General features: G+C 51.3%; 1 protein-coding gene across 1 annotated transcript in view; it reads right to left on the bottom strand.

Annotated features, from left to right (window-relative positions):
* Window positions 1-13440, bottom strand: part of RNF123 (ring finger protein 123) — a 45807-nt gene that overhangs the window by 12633 nt on the left and 19734 nt on the right. Inside the window, exons 26-32 of the mRNA XM_031058218.1 lie at window positions 11743-11920; window positions 10706-10780; window positions 10214-10301; window positions 9868-9955; window positions 9646-9730; window positions 1865-2004; window positions 1520-1718 (exon numbers count right to left, since the gene is read on the bottom strand). Of these exons, the coding sequence (XP_030914078.1) occupies window positions 1520-1718; window positions 1865-2004; window positions 9646-9730; window positions 9868-9955; window positions 10214-10301; window positions 10706-10780; window positions 11743-11920 (853 nt within the window). The remainder of the gene's footprint in view (window positions 1-1519; window positions 1719-1864; window positions 2005-9645; window positions 9731-9867; window positions 9956-10213; window positions 10302-10705; window positions 10781-11742; window positions 11921-13440) is intronic.

Raw genomic sequence — 13440 nt, 5'->3', positions numbered from 1 at the left:
TTCAGGAGCTGTGGAGGGAAAAGCAGAGAGGGTTTGTATTTTCTGGATGGGCCTTCCTGTGAGCAGCATCTGAAGAGCTTTGGGGCATCATGTCCCTATAGTCTGGACTCAGTGCCTGAGAGCTGGTGGATGCACAGAGGGAGGCTCACAGCACACACCTAGCTTGGCCCTGGCATGGAGGGAGTGGTACCACATCACAGTGGTTGTACCAAATCAAAACCTCCCAGCGAAGAGTCAGTTTGAGGCCAAGACACCTGAATGTCAGCACCTCCCACCTAAATCTGAATTCCCACCTGAAGAAGCCAAGCTACTTCTGCAGAGAAAAGCTCCTGGCAAGCAGAAGCTACAGTCCCCAGGACAGCCAGAACCTGTGAAGAGTGAGCTGGCAGCCGTGGGCAGAAGCAGGGTCAGCAGGGTGAAGCAGAGTCCAGGTTCTGCCCTGCCTGCAGCTGGCAGCAGGATGGACCCACCAGCTCTGAAGCACAGGGTGAGTGCAGAGAGCACTCTGCAGGGATGGAATCAGCTGTGACCACACCTCATTAGCCACCATCAGCTCCCACCCAAACCCCCAGCGGGACCAGTAGGGACTGCTCCAGGCTTGACACAACTGCTGCAAGCTGAGCTCCATCTCTCAAATGCAAAATCCCTCTTCCTGCTGTCCCAATGCACAACAGCAGCACACTGCACCCCTCTGTGGGCCTGGTCAGTGCTGGGGCATGGCTTCATAACAGCAACAGGTAGCAAGGAGGAAGCTGCAGCACCCCACTCTCTGCTGCACATTCCCCAGCTTGCCAAAGCACCTGCTAAGGGCCCCTCACCTTCCTCCTCCCTCAGCTGAGCACTTCCCTCATGATTATGGTACCAGACCCCGCTACCTCTCACTCTGTTTCATTTGCTCAGAGCCCTGAGCCCAAAGTATGAACCTCTGTGGTACTGCCAAGGTACATCTGACTGCTCTGCACCAACCCAGCATGTACAAGGGCAGGCTGCCCTCAGGGCTTTCCAGGATTGCTCATGCTTTAGAAAATAAATTAATTTACTGGAGCCTAAGGGGTGCTGTGAGTTGGAATGGGGCTGTCCCAATCACTGTGGCAGGGAAGTGGAGACATTTAGTACCAAATTCTAAGACTGAGAGATAAAGGACCAAGATGCCTGCAAAACACTGGAGTGTGTGCCCTGTGAAACCAGCTACACTCTCCACAGCTCCTCACCCAGAAATATCACACCTTCTCTCCACATTTCATGGCACTGCTTGTCACAGGCATTCAGCACTTACTGGCCCCTTATAAGGAAGATTTAAGCAGCTGTCACCCTCCCTCCCAGCAGAGGTAGAAATCAGCTGTGACCAGAGCAGTTGCAAAGGAGGGGAACAGTTGATATGCAGAGATTTTAGGGAGCACACCCATTCTGCAGCACCTCTAAGTACTACAGCACTTGCAGCAGGAGCCCCTGGTTCATCACACATCCACAGAGAGGGCAGAGGGGTCCCCATGCCCCTCCAGATGCTGCTTCTTCACACAAGAGGGTACCTGGGCGAGCCTCCGGAGCAGCAGCTCCGAGGAGGGGCGGTTCCAGTCGAGGAAGATCTCTGGGGCCAGTGTGACAGTCATTTCCAGCACCCTGAGCAGGCTCACCGACAGGTCAAAGCAGGTGGCACACACCTTCAGCTGCCGGCTGTCCACAAAGTTCCTCTCCAGGCGCTCTGCTGCCTGCTGGATCTGCCAAGCAATGGAGACAGCTTCAAAAGGAGCCCCTTCCCAAAGGAGGGCTGCCACCCCAGCCCAGTGAGTTGTGCCCTGAGCCCCTGTGTGCAGGACACGGCACCCACGGAGCGCTGCACCCCACAGCCCTGGGGCACACCCACCTCCTGGATCATGCCAATGAACTCGGAGAAGGCCCAGTTCAGCTGGTTCAGGACGCTGTTGAGGAAGCTGGGGGCCAGGTCACGGTCACTGCGGAGCAGGTCTGCCATGTGCCGCTGCAGCAAGGTGGAGGGACACGGCTCTGAAACCACACAGAGACAGCTTCAGGGGCCTGCTCACAGGGCAGCCACGAGTCAGGGGCAAGGGCAGGCTGAGAGACCAGTCCTGGGCTTGGGAAATGTTGGCTTGTGCCTTACTAATCCCGACTCCCTGCTGGGCTGATTCGCCCCCGAGCAGGCAGCACGGGCTGGATAGCTCAGTTCTTCACAGGGACAGAGTGTCCAAGTACCCAGGCTGCTCTCAGCAGTTGGCTATCTTAGCAAGCACAATGGATATCAGCTCTTTAGTGATTATCAGCTCTCTCAGGATTCCAGCTCTTTGCTTGCTAAGGTGCCCAGGCTAGTGAGGAAGCAGACACTGCGAGAGAGGAGAAGAAAAACGTCCTGGGGTTCCACAGTGATGGTTTTATTGAGGGGTCTGTGAAAGGTTCCAGCGATGGCTCTTCTAACCAGAATGGGCTAAAACAGCCCCTTTTATAGGGCATAAGGGGATCCAAACTTGTCCAATGGTAGGGGTTAAGGGAAAGTGACCTGTGGGGTTACAGAGATAAGCTGGGGTCCAAAAGGCAGAAGAGAGGGGCTTCTTTTGCTCTTTCATCATGACTTAGCAATTCCTATCGTTAAGCCTTGGCCCTCCATGGGGCCCCAGCCAGCTCGGGGCCTGCTACACCTTACAGTAAGCAGAGATGGCAGGACACTGGGAACTGGCACAAGGACTGTTCTGAGCACTGATCGTGACTGTTGGGCCTCCCAGCACTTCTTTCCAATGCCAGCCTGAATTAGCCAGGGAAGAGCCCTCTGTGCTTGCTGCTGCCCACATGCACAGGAGCACTGCCCTGCAGCTCAGCATCCCTCTTGCTCAGCTCTGCAGAGGCCCATGGTCAGCTCAGCATTAATTGCTCCTGATACCAGCGTGGCAGCAGCTGCCTGGAGCCAGCACAGCCTCACATGGCTGTGCCTGTCTGCCTGTGTGTGGGGAGGAAGGCATTCAGTAAATCCCACTCCTGAGAGGATTCTGTATGGAGCTGAGGCTCGTTCTGCCCTTAGCAGGGCCAGGCAGAGCTGCCCACACTCCCCAGCCAGGTTCAGCCCAAGAACAGACACATCCCATTGCTTTTGTGGCATCTCATTTCTGGACTTCCTCACTTTCAGGACCACAGAGGTCAGGCCCAGCAGCTGGGAAGCACAGTCAGAGCTGTGTGGGACACCAGCCCCACGGATGGGCAGGGAAAAGAAGGGGGCACAAATGGGACAGATGCTGCTCACCAGCAGAAGAACCCACTGTCAGCAAGAGGCTCACAGAACATTCAATATGACAAGGGAAGGGTAGTGCAGTTCAGCCCAAAACTCAGGGCTTGGAAAGAGAAACAAGCAGATTTACCAGCTATGGGGGAAAACCTCAATCTAACAACATTTTCCTCTACTAGAAGCTATTAGAAACAGCAGGTGGAAACCCTGGCAGCACCAGGACTGCCATGCCCAGAGGAACAAGCTGTGCTGTGACTGCAGAAGCTCTCTGGGGTTGCAGCCTTCTTGAAGGGCCAGCGTGGCAAAGCAAACACAGGACAACTTCCATCACATCCATAGGGATCAAGAATCAAGGCATAACTACAGGCAGATTGCCAGCTGGGATTAGCAAAGCCAGGGAGGGATGACAGGAGGCTGTCATCTGAAATGGAAACAGGACAAATTATTCTGTGAATACCCACTAGCAAATGCAATGAACTTCTGTTATTATGGAGGACACTCACTGAATCTCACAGTGCATAATAACCCCAAGCAGGCCAGTGGCCCAGCTTTGATCCTGCCTAAAAGCTCATTTTTGGGAGGGATTTCATCACGACAAATGTCTTTGATGTCCTGCTCCCACCCACATGTACTTTCCCAGCCTTTGGCTGCACGTGGCTCAGGAACTGGCCAAGCCAGACATCCTTTTTACATATTTATTGCTCCTCTGGGGATTTCTTGCCCAGAGACCCCTGAAACTGTGTAAGCCTTTAGCATTAAACATGTCCCAGAGTAACATTCCACACTTCAGCTGTGTGTAGCAGGAGGAATTCAGATTGGAGCTTGGCTCCTACTCGCTTTATTTGTTAATATTTATTCTCTGTAACCCCTTCCTTCTGGTGGTAGAGACAGCAAGATGCTCCTCTCCAGTCACCTCCTCCAGCTAGCTGTGATTCCACACCTTCATGACAGTCCTTTAAACAGGATCAGCCCCAGCCAGTGCAGTTTTTCCCACTGAAACTGTCCCATCTTTGTCCCTTTTGCCACACCTCCCTGAAGCCCAACATCTCTCCCAGGTTTTCCTTGGAGAGGTGCAATCAGAAGCACACACAGCATCCAAACCACAAGCACATGGCAGATTTGCACAAAGGCATAATGTGGTTTTGGTTTTGTTCTGGTTTGCTTTCCTCACAATTCCTGTTGTGTAATTTGTCCTTGGATTGAACATCAAGCTGCTCTTCTCTAAAAGATTACAATAGGTTGTCAGTTCAAGGATAACCCCCAGGAACTGTCCTGAGGCACAAGAGGAGAAGCCCAGGAGTCAATGCTGGGGCAAACCTTGACTTCTCTGTCAGTGATGGGTGAAGGGGCACAGCACACTCTTCCTCCACCACTCTACACTTGGTGATGCTGAATTCTATCCATGTTTTCTCTCCCAGTCATTCAGAATTGAAAAGTCCTCCTGCAGGGTTAAGTTTTTACGGACTTCTTGTCCCCAGCCTTCCTTCAGCATGTAAAAACTGCTTTTGGTTAAAATTGCCAACGTGTTAGTCCCTTTCCAACCTTCAAGTACCAAAGCAGTTCTAGGCACAGATCACCACTCCTCATGGAAGAACTCTGCATGTTGTCCTGCTGGTCTGCTGCCAAAGCCTCTTTTACTAACACTGCAAGTCAGGACAGATCCCAGGATGAGCTGCCCAGCCAAGGTCTACCTCATTTGAAGGCAGCTTTGGTTTTTTGAAGGATGGTCCCACGCTTGTAATAACTTGCTTTATCCTGATTTTTAGTCAATGACTATTTCCTCACAGTCTTTTTGCAATGAGTGGTGTGATTCTGCAATTCTGGGTCCTTAAAATACTTTTCCTGGCAGACTGTGCCAGACTACAAGAGCATTGACAACTGGTGCCTTTTGTCAAACCTCTCCACAGGTAAATAGGTTTATTGAAGGTTTTAAACCTAACACCAGGAAACAATTATTGCCTTGGCTTTTGTTGATCCCAAGAGGATTCTGAATCTAAAGATGCTAAGATCACTGCTACTCTTTGAAAGCAATGTAAGGAACAAGCCCTGGAATACAGCACAAACAGCTTCATTCCTTGCACAAGTTCCCAGAAGAGGTAATTATTACTGGTATGCAAAACCCAGTCCTGGTGCTGTGCCCATCTTTATTTGCAATATGTTCATCTTTGCTGGGACATTCCCACCCACCTGAGTTACCACTGCCCTCCTGGGCAATGCCACATCCCTAATGTGCCACTGCAGGCAGGGATGGCATTTCCCAGGGAGCCTGTGGATACTCACTGATGGGGAAACTATCTTGATCCTGGCACTAGGAAATCATCAATGCTTCAAAATTTGTACCTCCCTCATACAAAAGCCACTCAATCATGGCTTAGCCTTTGTTATGGCAGATAAACATCAGTCATTGGAACAGAAATTGGCAGTTTTTCAAGGCCAGAAATTTTGACCTCAATACATTTAACATGGGCAACAGAGCGTGGAACCAAGGGGTTGGAGATACATCTGATGTTTCCACAACAGAAACTTCCCTGCAAAAATATAAACAGAATAGAGGAAAAGAAAATCTAGGTAGGGGAAACAGTGAATTAAAACACAGAGTTCTTTAAGAAGATTATAAGGAAGCCAGAAACCCCAGTGCTCCAGCAAGCACCTGGGTTAAAAGGGTCACTGAGAGCATGATGAAGCAAAGATATAAGTTAAAACATAGGAGGTAAAGTGAACATAATCAAACATAGGAAATGGTAGGCAAAAGCAAGGAGAAAAGGGGCAATAGATGGAGAAGACATAAAAAACATCCTTGACTGACTATGGTAATGCAAAGATTTTTCAACTATAGGAAAAAAATACAGCAGAATTATTTAACAGAAGTAGTAATGGCAGAAAGTATAACAGTAGCAGAAGCCCATTATTAGAGAGAGTTAAAAATTAATAAAGCAGGAGAAGTGGAAGCCTTCAATAAGTGCTCCTACTAGATAATGCTAAAGAAGCGGTCACATACTTTCATTACAGGAAGGTAATGATGTACTTTTATAGTTTGCTAATGACCCAGCAAGATTTCTAACAGGGCTAATTGGGAGACCTCTTGGTCAGCAGCCCAAGGGGGTCTCTGGACACAGCAGCATTTACAGCAAAGCTTGAGCACAGAAGGAGAAAGCCCCAAATGGACCAGGTTCAGAAGCAAAGCAGCTCCACCCAACAGCAATGTGAGATTTTGAAAGGCTCCAGCTGTATCTGTGAGCCCATGTCAGAGATGCATTGAGAGAGGAGCAAAGGGGAGGCTGCAGGGCAAGGCAAAGCAAAGCAGGCAGCACCTGGGGGATGAGACATCCTTGAGGTTGGGTGTGAGGCACCAGGATGGCCCAGGGCTCCTAGGATCCTGTGTGCCTCCAAAGCAAAGCCCTGGCAAACCAGCTAATATGAGTTTTGGCTCCATGAGCAGCACATCAGGGAAGGTTCCCTCCTGCATGGCACCAAAACCTCTGGGGCTGCTAAAAACATGGCAAGGGTGAACACCCCACAGGGCTCAGAGAAAAGCAAAACCTCTTCCTGAATAAGAAAGAGAGGCCATGTATTTCTTGCCACTGAAAAGGACCAAGAAATGAGTTTACCCCGGTACACAAGTGCTTCTGAAGAATAAAATGTTGTAAAGCAGAGAAAGGCAGGGCAGCAGCAGTGGAAGGCAGAAAGTGAGGTTAGGTAGGGGAAGTGGCTTCAAACTGAGAGAGAGCAGGTTTAGATTAGATATCAGGGAAAAAAATCTTTATTGTGAGGGTGGTGAAAGCCTGGCAGAGGTTGCCCCAAGAAGTTATGGACACCCCATCCCTGGAAGTGTTTAGAGCCAGGATGGGCATGGCTTGGAGCAACCTGGTCTAGTGGAAAAGTGTCCCTGCTCACGGCAGGGGCTTGGAACGAGAATGAGCTGTAAGGTTCCTTCCAATCCAAACCATTCTATGACTCTCATCAGGAACCACAAGCTATGGATTTATTTCTGAGGGTGAACAATCACCATCAGAAGGGCTTGGACAGTTCAACTACTACCAGCTGATGCTTTTGGTGTTGTCAGATCGAGGTGGGATCTCCTCCTGAAAGTCCTCTTCAGCTTAGCCAATTTGCTGGACTTGGGAAGGGGACATGAGTGAACTCTCTGGCCTGTGTTGCACAACATCTCAGCTCGATGATCTCATGGTCCCACCTACCCTCCCTCCACCTGAGGGCTGTGTGGGCGGAAGGCCTGGGGCAGAGCAGCCCTGTGACACAACCTGAAGCCACCCTGCAGCTCTTGCTTTTCCAAGCCAGGCTGGGCCCAGCACGGAGCCACCACTGCTGCTCCTGCTGTGTGTGCCAGGGCAGCACCTGGCCCTGCCAACTCGGCATGGTGAAACCAAAACAAGTCCCTGCAGCAGCACCTGTGTGTGCCAGGACAGCACCTGGCCCTGCCAGCACGTCCTGGTGAAACCAAAACAAGTCCCTGCAGCACCAGCAAGCACAACTGCCCCTGTCTGCTCTCAGGAGCCAAATTGAGGTAGAGCTCTGCTTGCATGAGAGCTGTTCAGTGCCAGTGAAGCTGAGAAATAACTCTAAGAACAAGCAGGCACACAGATGGCCTTTCTGAGCCTCAGCCCCCTTGGGCTAAGCCAGGCAGCATCCACTGCTCACCCCCAGTGAGCACGGGCAAGAGGCAGCAGAGGAGACCAGGAACTCTGTGCTCTGGGTGCTTCATGGATGTTGTGAGGCAGCCAGGCAAACCTCCCCCACCTGTGCAGCCTTCCAAAGAAGCACCCCAAAAGCAGGACAAGGCTGGAGCACCAGAGAAGAGGCATTTGCCCACACTCCCTCCAGCCTGGCCTGCAGCAGCAGACCCAGACCAACAGGGATTTCCTCAGCTCAGCAGTTTGTCCCACTGACTCTGCCAGCGCTCAAATTGCAACAAGGTGAAGACTGATGGGTGTGAAGGGGAGGGGGGGTCACCTCCTCCTCCTTCCCTGGGCAGCATCTCAAGGACACCTCTGAGTCCCCTGTCCCTCCTCAATTAAATCAGCATTCATTATTGATTTGGTTGAGCCTTAGAATAGCTCTCCCAAGAGTAAGTCCCCAGTAGGCAGCAGGGCCACTCTGGGCTCAGGCTCAGACTCTGTGGAGCCACAGGATGTGTGGAGCAAGGCCTCAAGAGCTGAGCAGCTCTGCTGCTGCCCCAGACCTCCCCAGGATGGGCTGAGCTTGGTTCCCACCCACAGGACTGGTGACAGCCACTCAGTGCCTGGGTTGTGCAGTAGGAGAGTGAGGCACAGCCATGAGATCCCTCCTGCACGTGTGCCAGGGCTTCTCCATCCCACCTAAGGATGAGAGGAACCCCCCCAGCAGGGCTCTGACCCCAGAGGTAACCCTGGTAAAACAGCTGCAAGAGCAGGTCCATGATGCAGCCTCAGAGACTGACACGTGGGCACAGCCCCCTGGCTTCTCCCAGGGATGGAACTGAGGAAAACAACCCCTTGTGAAGCTCTCTGCCTACAAAGAAGGGTCTCTCTAGGCAGAAGAGCGGAAGCAGGGAGCTCTCTAAAGCTACTCCACCAGACAAGAGAAGGTCACAGAACAAACTTACTCTGGAAACTAGCAACAGAGAGATCCCCTGGGCACCATGGGCAGGAGAGAGAAAAGAGAACAAGAGTTCTGTTAGAACAGACAGGCAGCTCCCTGGACAGGGCTCAGCATACACCTCCATGTGCCACCTGTCCTTCTGTCCCCCATTCCTGAGCAGCTCTCCAGGAACAAAGTCTGGCACAAAGCCTTTTCCACAGCAGAGGGGCATCAGGAATGTATCCACACAAGCCCAGAACCTGGGAGGGTAAAGATGGGGACACGTTCTTCAGCTTAAGAAAAGCAACTTCTCCCCATACCTTCCTCAGCCACAACAGAGCTGAGAAACCCCTCAAACTGCAGTGCCCAAGGCAGGACAGGCCCTGCCAGGCTCTGAGAGATGCCAGAATAAAAACACTCCCTGACTGCAAACTCACACAGTGCCTGTCTCCTTGGGCACCCCCTCCCTCTCACAGGGCACTGCTGCTTGGCAAACACGACAGCTCTTCCCCACAGCAGCTCTTCACTGGGCACATGGCAGAGCTTGCTCTCAGGCTAAAACTCTGCTAAGGATGCAGTCCTGGGCCTCTCACCTCTCCTTTGGAGGGCAGAACCCCTATTTATGATGGGTGTAACTCATCATTTGGCATGCCCAAATCACCAGTAGAGAGGCTGGGGATGGCCAGGCTGTAAAAATCAGGCCTGGATATTTGGCCAGGAATACCCTCCTTTGGCAACTATCCCAACAGCTGGCCTGGCCCACAGGGAAAGCTGCTAAGGAAGAGGCTGGTGCTCCCTCAGCACCCATGACAGCCCTGAGTGCCAATCCCTGTCCCACTCACTCTGCAGGCTGGGGAGGCTGGCATCCTCAGGCTTGGTTTTCAGCAGGTGTGGGAGCCGTGTGTATCTGTACCCAAAGCCACAGCCCTGGCAAAAGAGGTAAGGAAAGATCTTAGAGGCTGAAAAACGTTTCTGAAAAACAGTTTTGCTGCTACTGGGAAGTGGAATGTTCAGTGTCCCAGCAGCCCCAGGTGCTGAGAGGGGCAGGGATGCAGGATGCTCACCCGCCACAGCCTGACGAGGATCCAGTTGGTCTGTGCCCAGGGTCGCTGCTCATAGGGAGCCAGGAGGTTCTTCATCATGGAGATCCTCCTGCCAGACAGGGACACAGGTCAGCCCACAGGGTTTGGGAACAGGAGACTGAGCAGCACACACAGTAGGACCCGTGAAGCTGGGGCAGAGCAAAGCCACTGGCAGAAGGGTGACAGAAGGCTCCCAAATCAACTCCACCACCCTGCTGGTAACTCGTGGACCCTCAGTGGTGCTTGGCAGCCCTCCTGCTCGCTCACCCAGCCCTGCCACCACCCCAGCCCTGCCCCAGCTCCCCAGAACAGGCAGGGCAGCACTTACTGCTCTTCTGGGATCCTCTCCACAGCGCGCAGCGAGTGGGGGTAGCAGACGTAGCTGGCCAACGCCTGCATCAGGGAGTCCCGGATGTCTGGGGAGGAATGACAAGGGACTAGGCCAGGCACCCAGGGACACACAGCACACCAGGGAGCACCTGAATGCCACTGGCTGGGAGGCACTGGCCCTCGTGTAGAGGCACATTGTCCCTGCTGACACAGAGAGCATACTTAGGCTCAGGCAGCTAAGAAGGAAGCCCAGACTGGATATGCAGGCAGCTGGGACATGAGGCCTGCTCTCAAAAGGGTGTCCTAGGTCATGTGTCTACCCTGACACAAGCAGGGTAAGGACAGTACCCAGCCTCATTTTGAATGTAGAGGCATAGGCACTGAACAGATTCAGCAGACAAATCCTAGCAGAAGCCTGGTGAGCCACTGGCAGCGGCACTGGCCAGACCTGTGACATTATCACCCCAAAAGCACAGGAATGCAGCCTCACCTGTGCCCACAATCCTCGAGTCAGCAAAATGCTTGGCCAGGATGGCAGCGAGGCGCATAAGGGTCTCTTCATAGCCTGCAAGAGAAGGAGGGAGCAGGGTCATGGCAGCAGCCTGAGGGGAGCCCTGTGGTCCCACTGCTCTGTGGACATGGCACAGGCCATGGAATGAATTTCTGCTACAGCTACCTGCAGCTTAGCTGTGTGTCCAGTTGTCAAAACAGAGAGCTGGGAAGACACATTCACTTCCAGAAGAGCAGAGACTGAAACAGTTATTCAGGGAAAGATAAAACCATGCAACAGAGTTGGATGGCAAGGGAGAAGTGTCATGTGCAGAAGAGGCTGAGCAACACAAAAAGCACCCTAGGTCTTTGCAGAAAAGCCACGTCCAGCCTGCATGCACTGTAGAAATTGCTACTGCTCAAGTCTGCTCTTGCCCAAACAAGAGCACTTAGCTATGTCCTGTTGGTGGGAACAGAAGCTTTTCTTACCTTCATGGGCTCTGGAAAGCACAGAACTATTTGCTAAGAGCTCAGAAAGATCATTTAGCCAGGAAAGCACAGAATGTGCACAGACAGAATCCACCTAAACACAGACTCTTGGCATCAAGTGGATGATCATCTCCATAGGAACATCTTCAAATCCCAGGGGAATTCAAAAGCAGTCCCAATTTCTGCACTCATGGAACATCCTCTCCCACCCAGAAACCAGGAGGCTGTGGTAGAAATTACTGAGGCTATCACATCTTACAGCACCTCAGCCCATTCCTGATACCTCCTTGGAAACACAATCCATAGTTGCCAGTGATTTTCACTACAGTCAGCCCTGTGACAGCTTCAGACAAGGCATGGGCTCCCTACCTGAGCACAGTGACCACAGCTCACCACCTGCCCCACAGCTCAAACAACACACTGGGGCAGCACATCACAACCAGGAACAGACACAGAAAGGAAGATGCCTAATTACCACTCCACCATAAGGATGTGGCTTGCTTTAGATTTTATCAGGCCAGAATCAGGAATGTGTCCCCATCCCCTCACCTGGAAGTTCCTCCATGCTGTTGACAGGGCTGAAGTAGTTCTTGAGTGCACTGTAGCTGTTCATAGCCACGCTGAGGTAGAATTCTGGCATGAAAGCAAAAAGCGAGCCCGTCCTGTCGCCGTGCTCGATGGTGCGGATGCACACGCGCAGCAGCCAGTAGATGTCCTGCATCTTCTCCTGCCCAGGAAGAACACAACTCCCAGTCAGCTGACAGCTTCTCTTGGGAGAAACAATCACCAGCATCACACTCAGAAACATCCCCATATTGGAAATCTTGCTCAGATCTTCTTCAGTAACCACAGCTGTGCTGTTTGGTCTTTCCATAAAGCCACAGAAGTGGCAGCTGGAAGAAAGAACCAGAGATCTCTACACCAAGCTCCAGCACAGAGCATGGCTCTCACCAGTGTGATGGCTTTGTCTCACCAAGCCTCGAGACCCTCCAAGCACTACTCCTTACCAGGGCATGTGCAACCACACAGGCCTGGCAAACAAGCATGTGACTTTTGATTCCAAGGACACTGCTGAAGGAAAGCAGGCACTAGCACTTTCCAGAAATCTGCTAGAAATAAAGCTGGTCCATTGTGGGGCTTAAGTGGGAACAGGCTGAAAAGCTCACACCAGCTCAGATCTTTGCAATAGGCAGCCACAGCCCTTCAGGTTCTGTGCCAGCCATTCAACCAGATTTACTGTCCTGAGGGACATCAGCCTCTTGTCTCTCTAAACAAAAATCAGAGGGTCCTAAATTAAAAACAGGAAATTTAAGGTCATCTACAGAACTTTAAGCCATAAAAATGGGCGCCACCAAAGCCATAAAAAGAGGAAATATTATTTCATATCCTGCAATGCCAAGAAATAGCACAAGCAATAGCTACTTGCATAAAAATAGATGGAGAAGGGTTACACTTCTAATTTAAGAGAAAATTAAAATCAGAGGTGGAGATAAGGCATTTCATTTGCTTAATGTCTTTTCTAAAGTATGTTGTTACCATCTTTGGGAGATTTTCATGGGTTTATTCTGTAAATTAGGCTGAACTAGTACAAATCAACTAAACTGACTAACACACACCTTTTTCTCAACACTGAACCACATCTCAGCCAAAGTGTTACTTTCAAGATAAAAAACAGCCGTGCAGAACAACATTAAGGTTGAAAAAGCTGCATTTGGCTGTAAGATTTGGTAACCTCAAACATTATCTTAGGTATGGCCAAGCTAGAAGAAAGCCTACACCAAGAAGATACAAAGATGTGATTAGCCAGTGAGATAAAACAATACAGTGTTGTAATAAAATAAGCTGTAATAAAATAAGCTGTAATTCCCACTGGGATGTTTTGAAGGCAGAACTATGTGCTTTAAAACTACAACCGTTTTTAAGCAGTAGCACTCCCTTTGTCTAACTTTGAATCCCCCAGAATAAACCAGTGGCTGATTCCCTCGAGGAAGGAGCAGCCTCTGCCATGCTCTGACATCTCAGCACAGAGCAGGACTTCACCCCTAGACAGAACCAGGCTCCCTCTCTCCAACAGCAGCAGCTGTGATCATAGAGATGAGATCCTCCAGGGCACACAATTCCCAGAGAAGCAGGAGCTGCTGGATGGATGCCCCCATTGGGAAAGAGCAGGGACTTGAGCTGACTGTGAGATGGAGCCCTGAAGGCACAGGTTCCTCAGAGCAGCCACATTCTGCAAGCTCACCTGGG

Source organism: Geospiza fortis, unplaced genomic scaffold, assembly GCF_000277835.1.
Source record: "Geospiza fortis unplaced genomic scaffold, GeoFor_1.0 scaffold78, whole genome shotgun sequence".
NCBI lineage: Eukaryota > Metazoa > Chordata > Aves > Passeriformes > Thraupidae > Geospiza > Geospiza fortis.
This window is presented reverse-complemented; position numbering and strand designations above follow the sequence as displayed.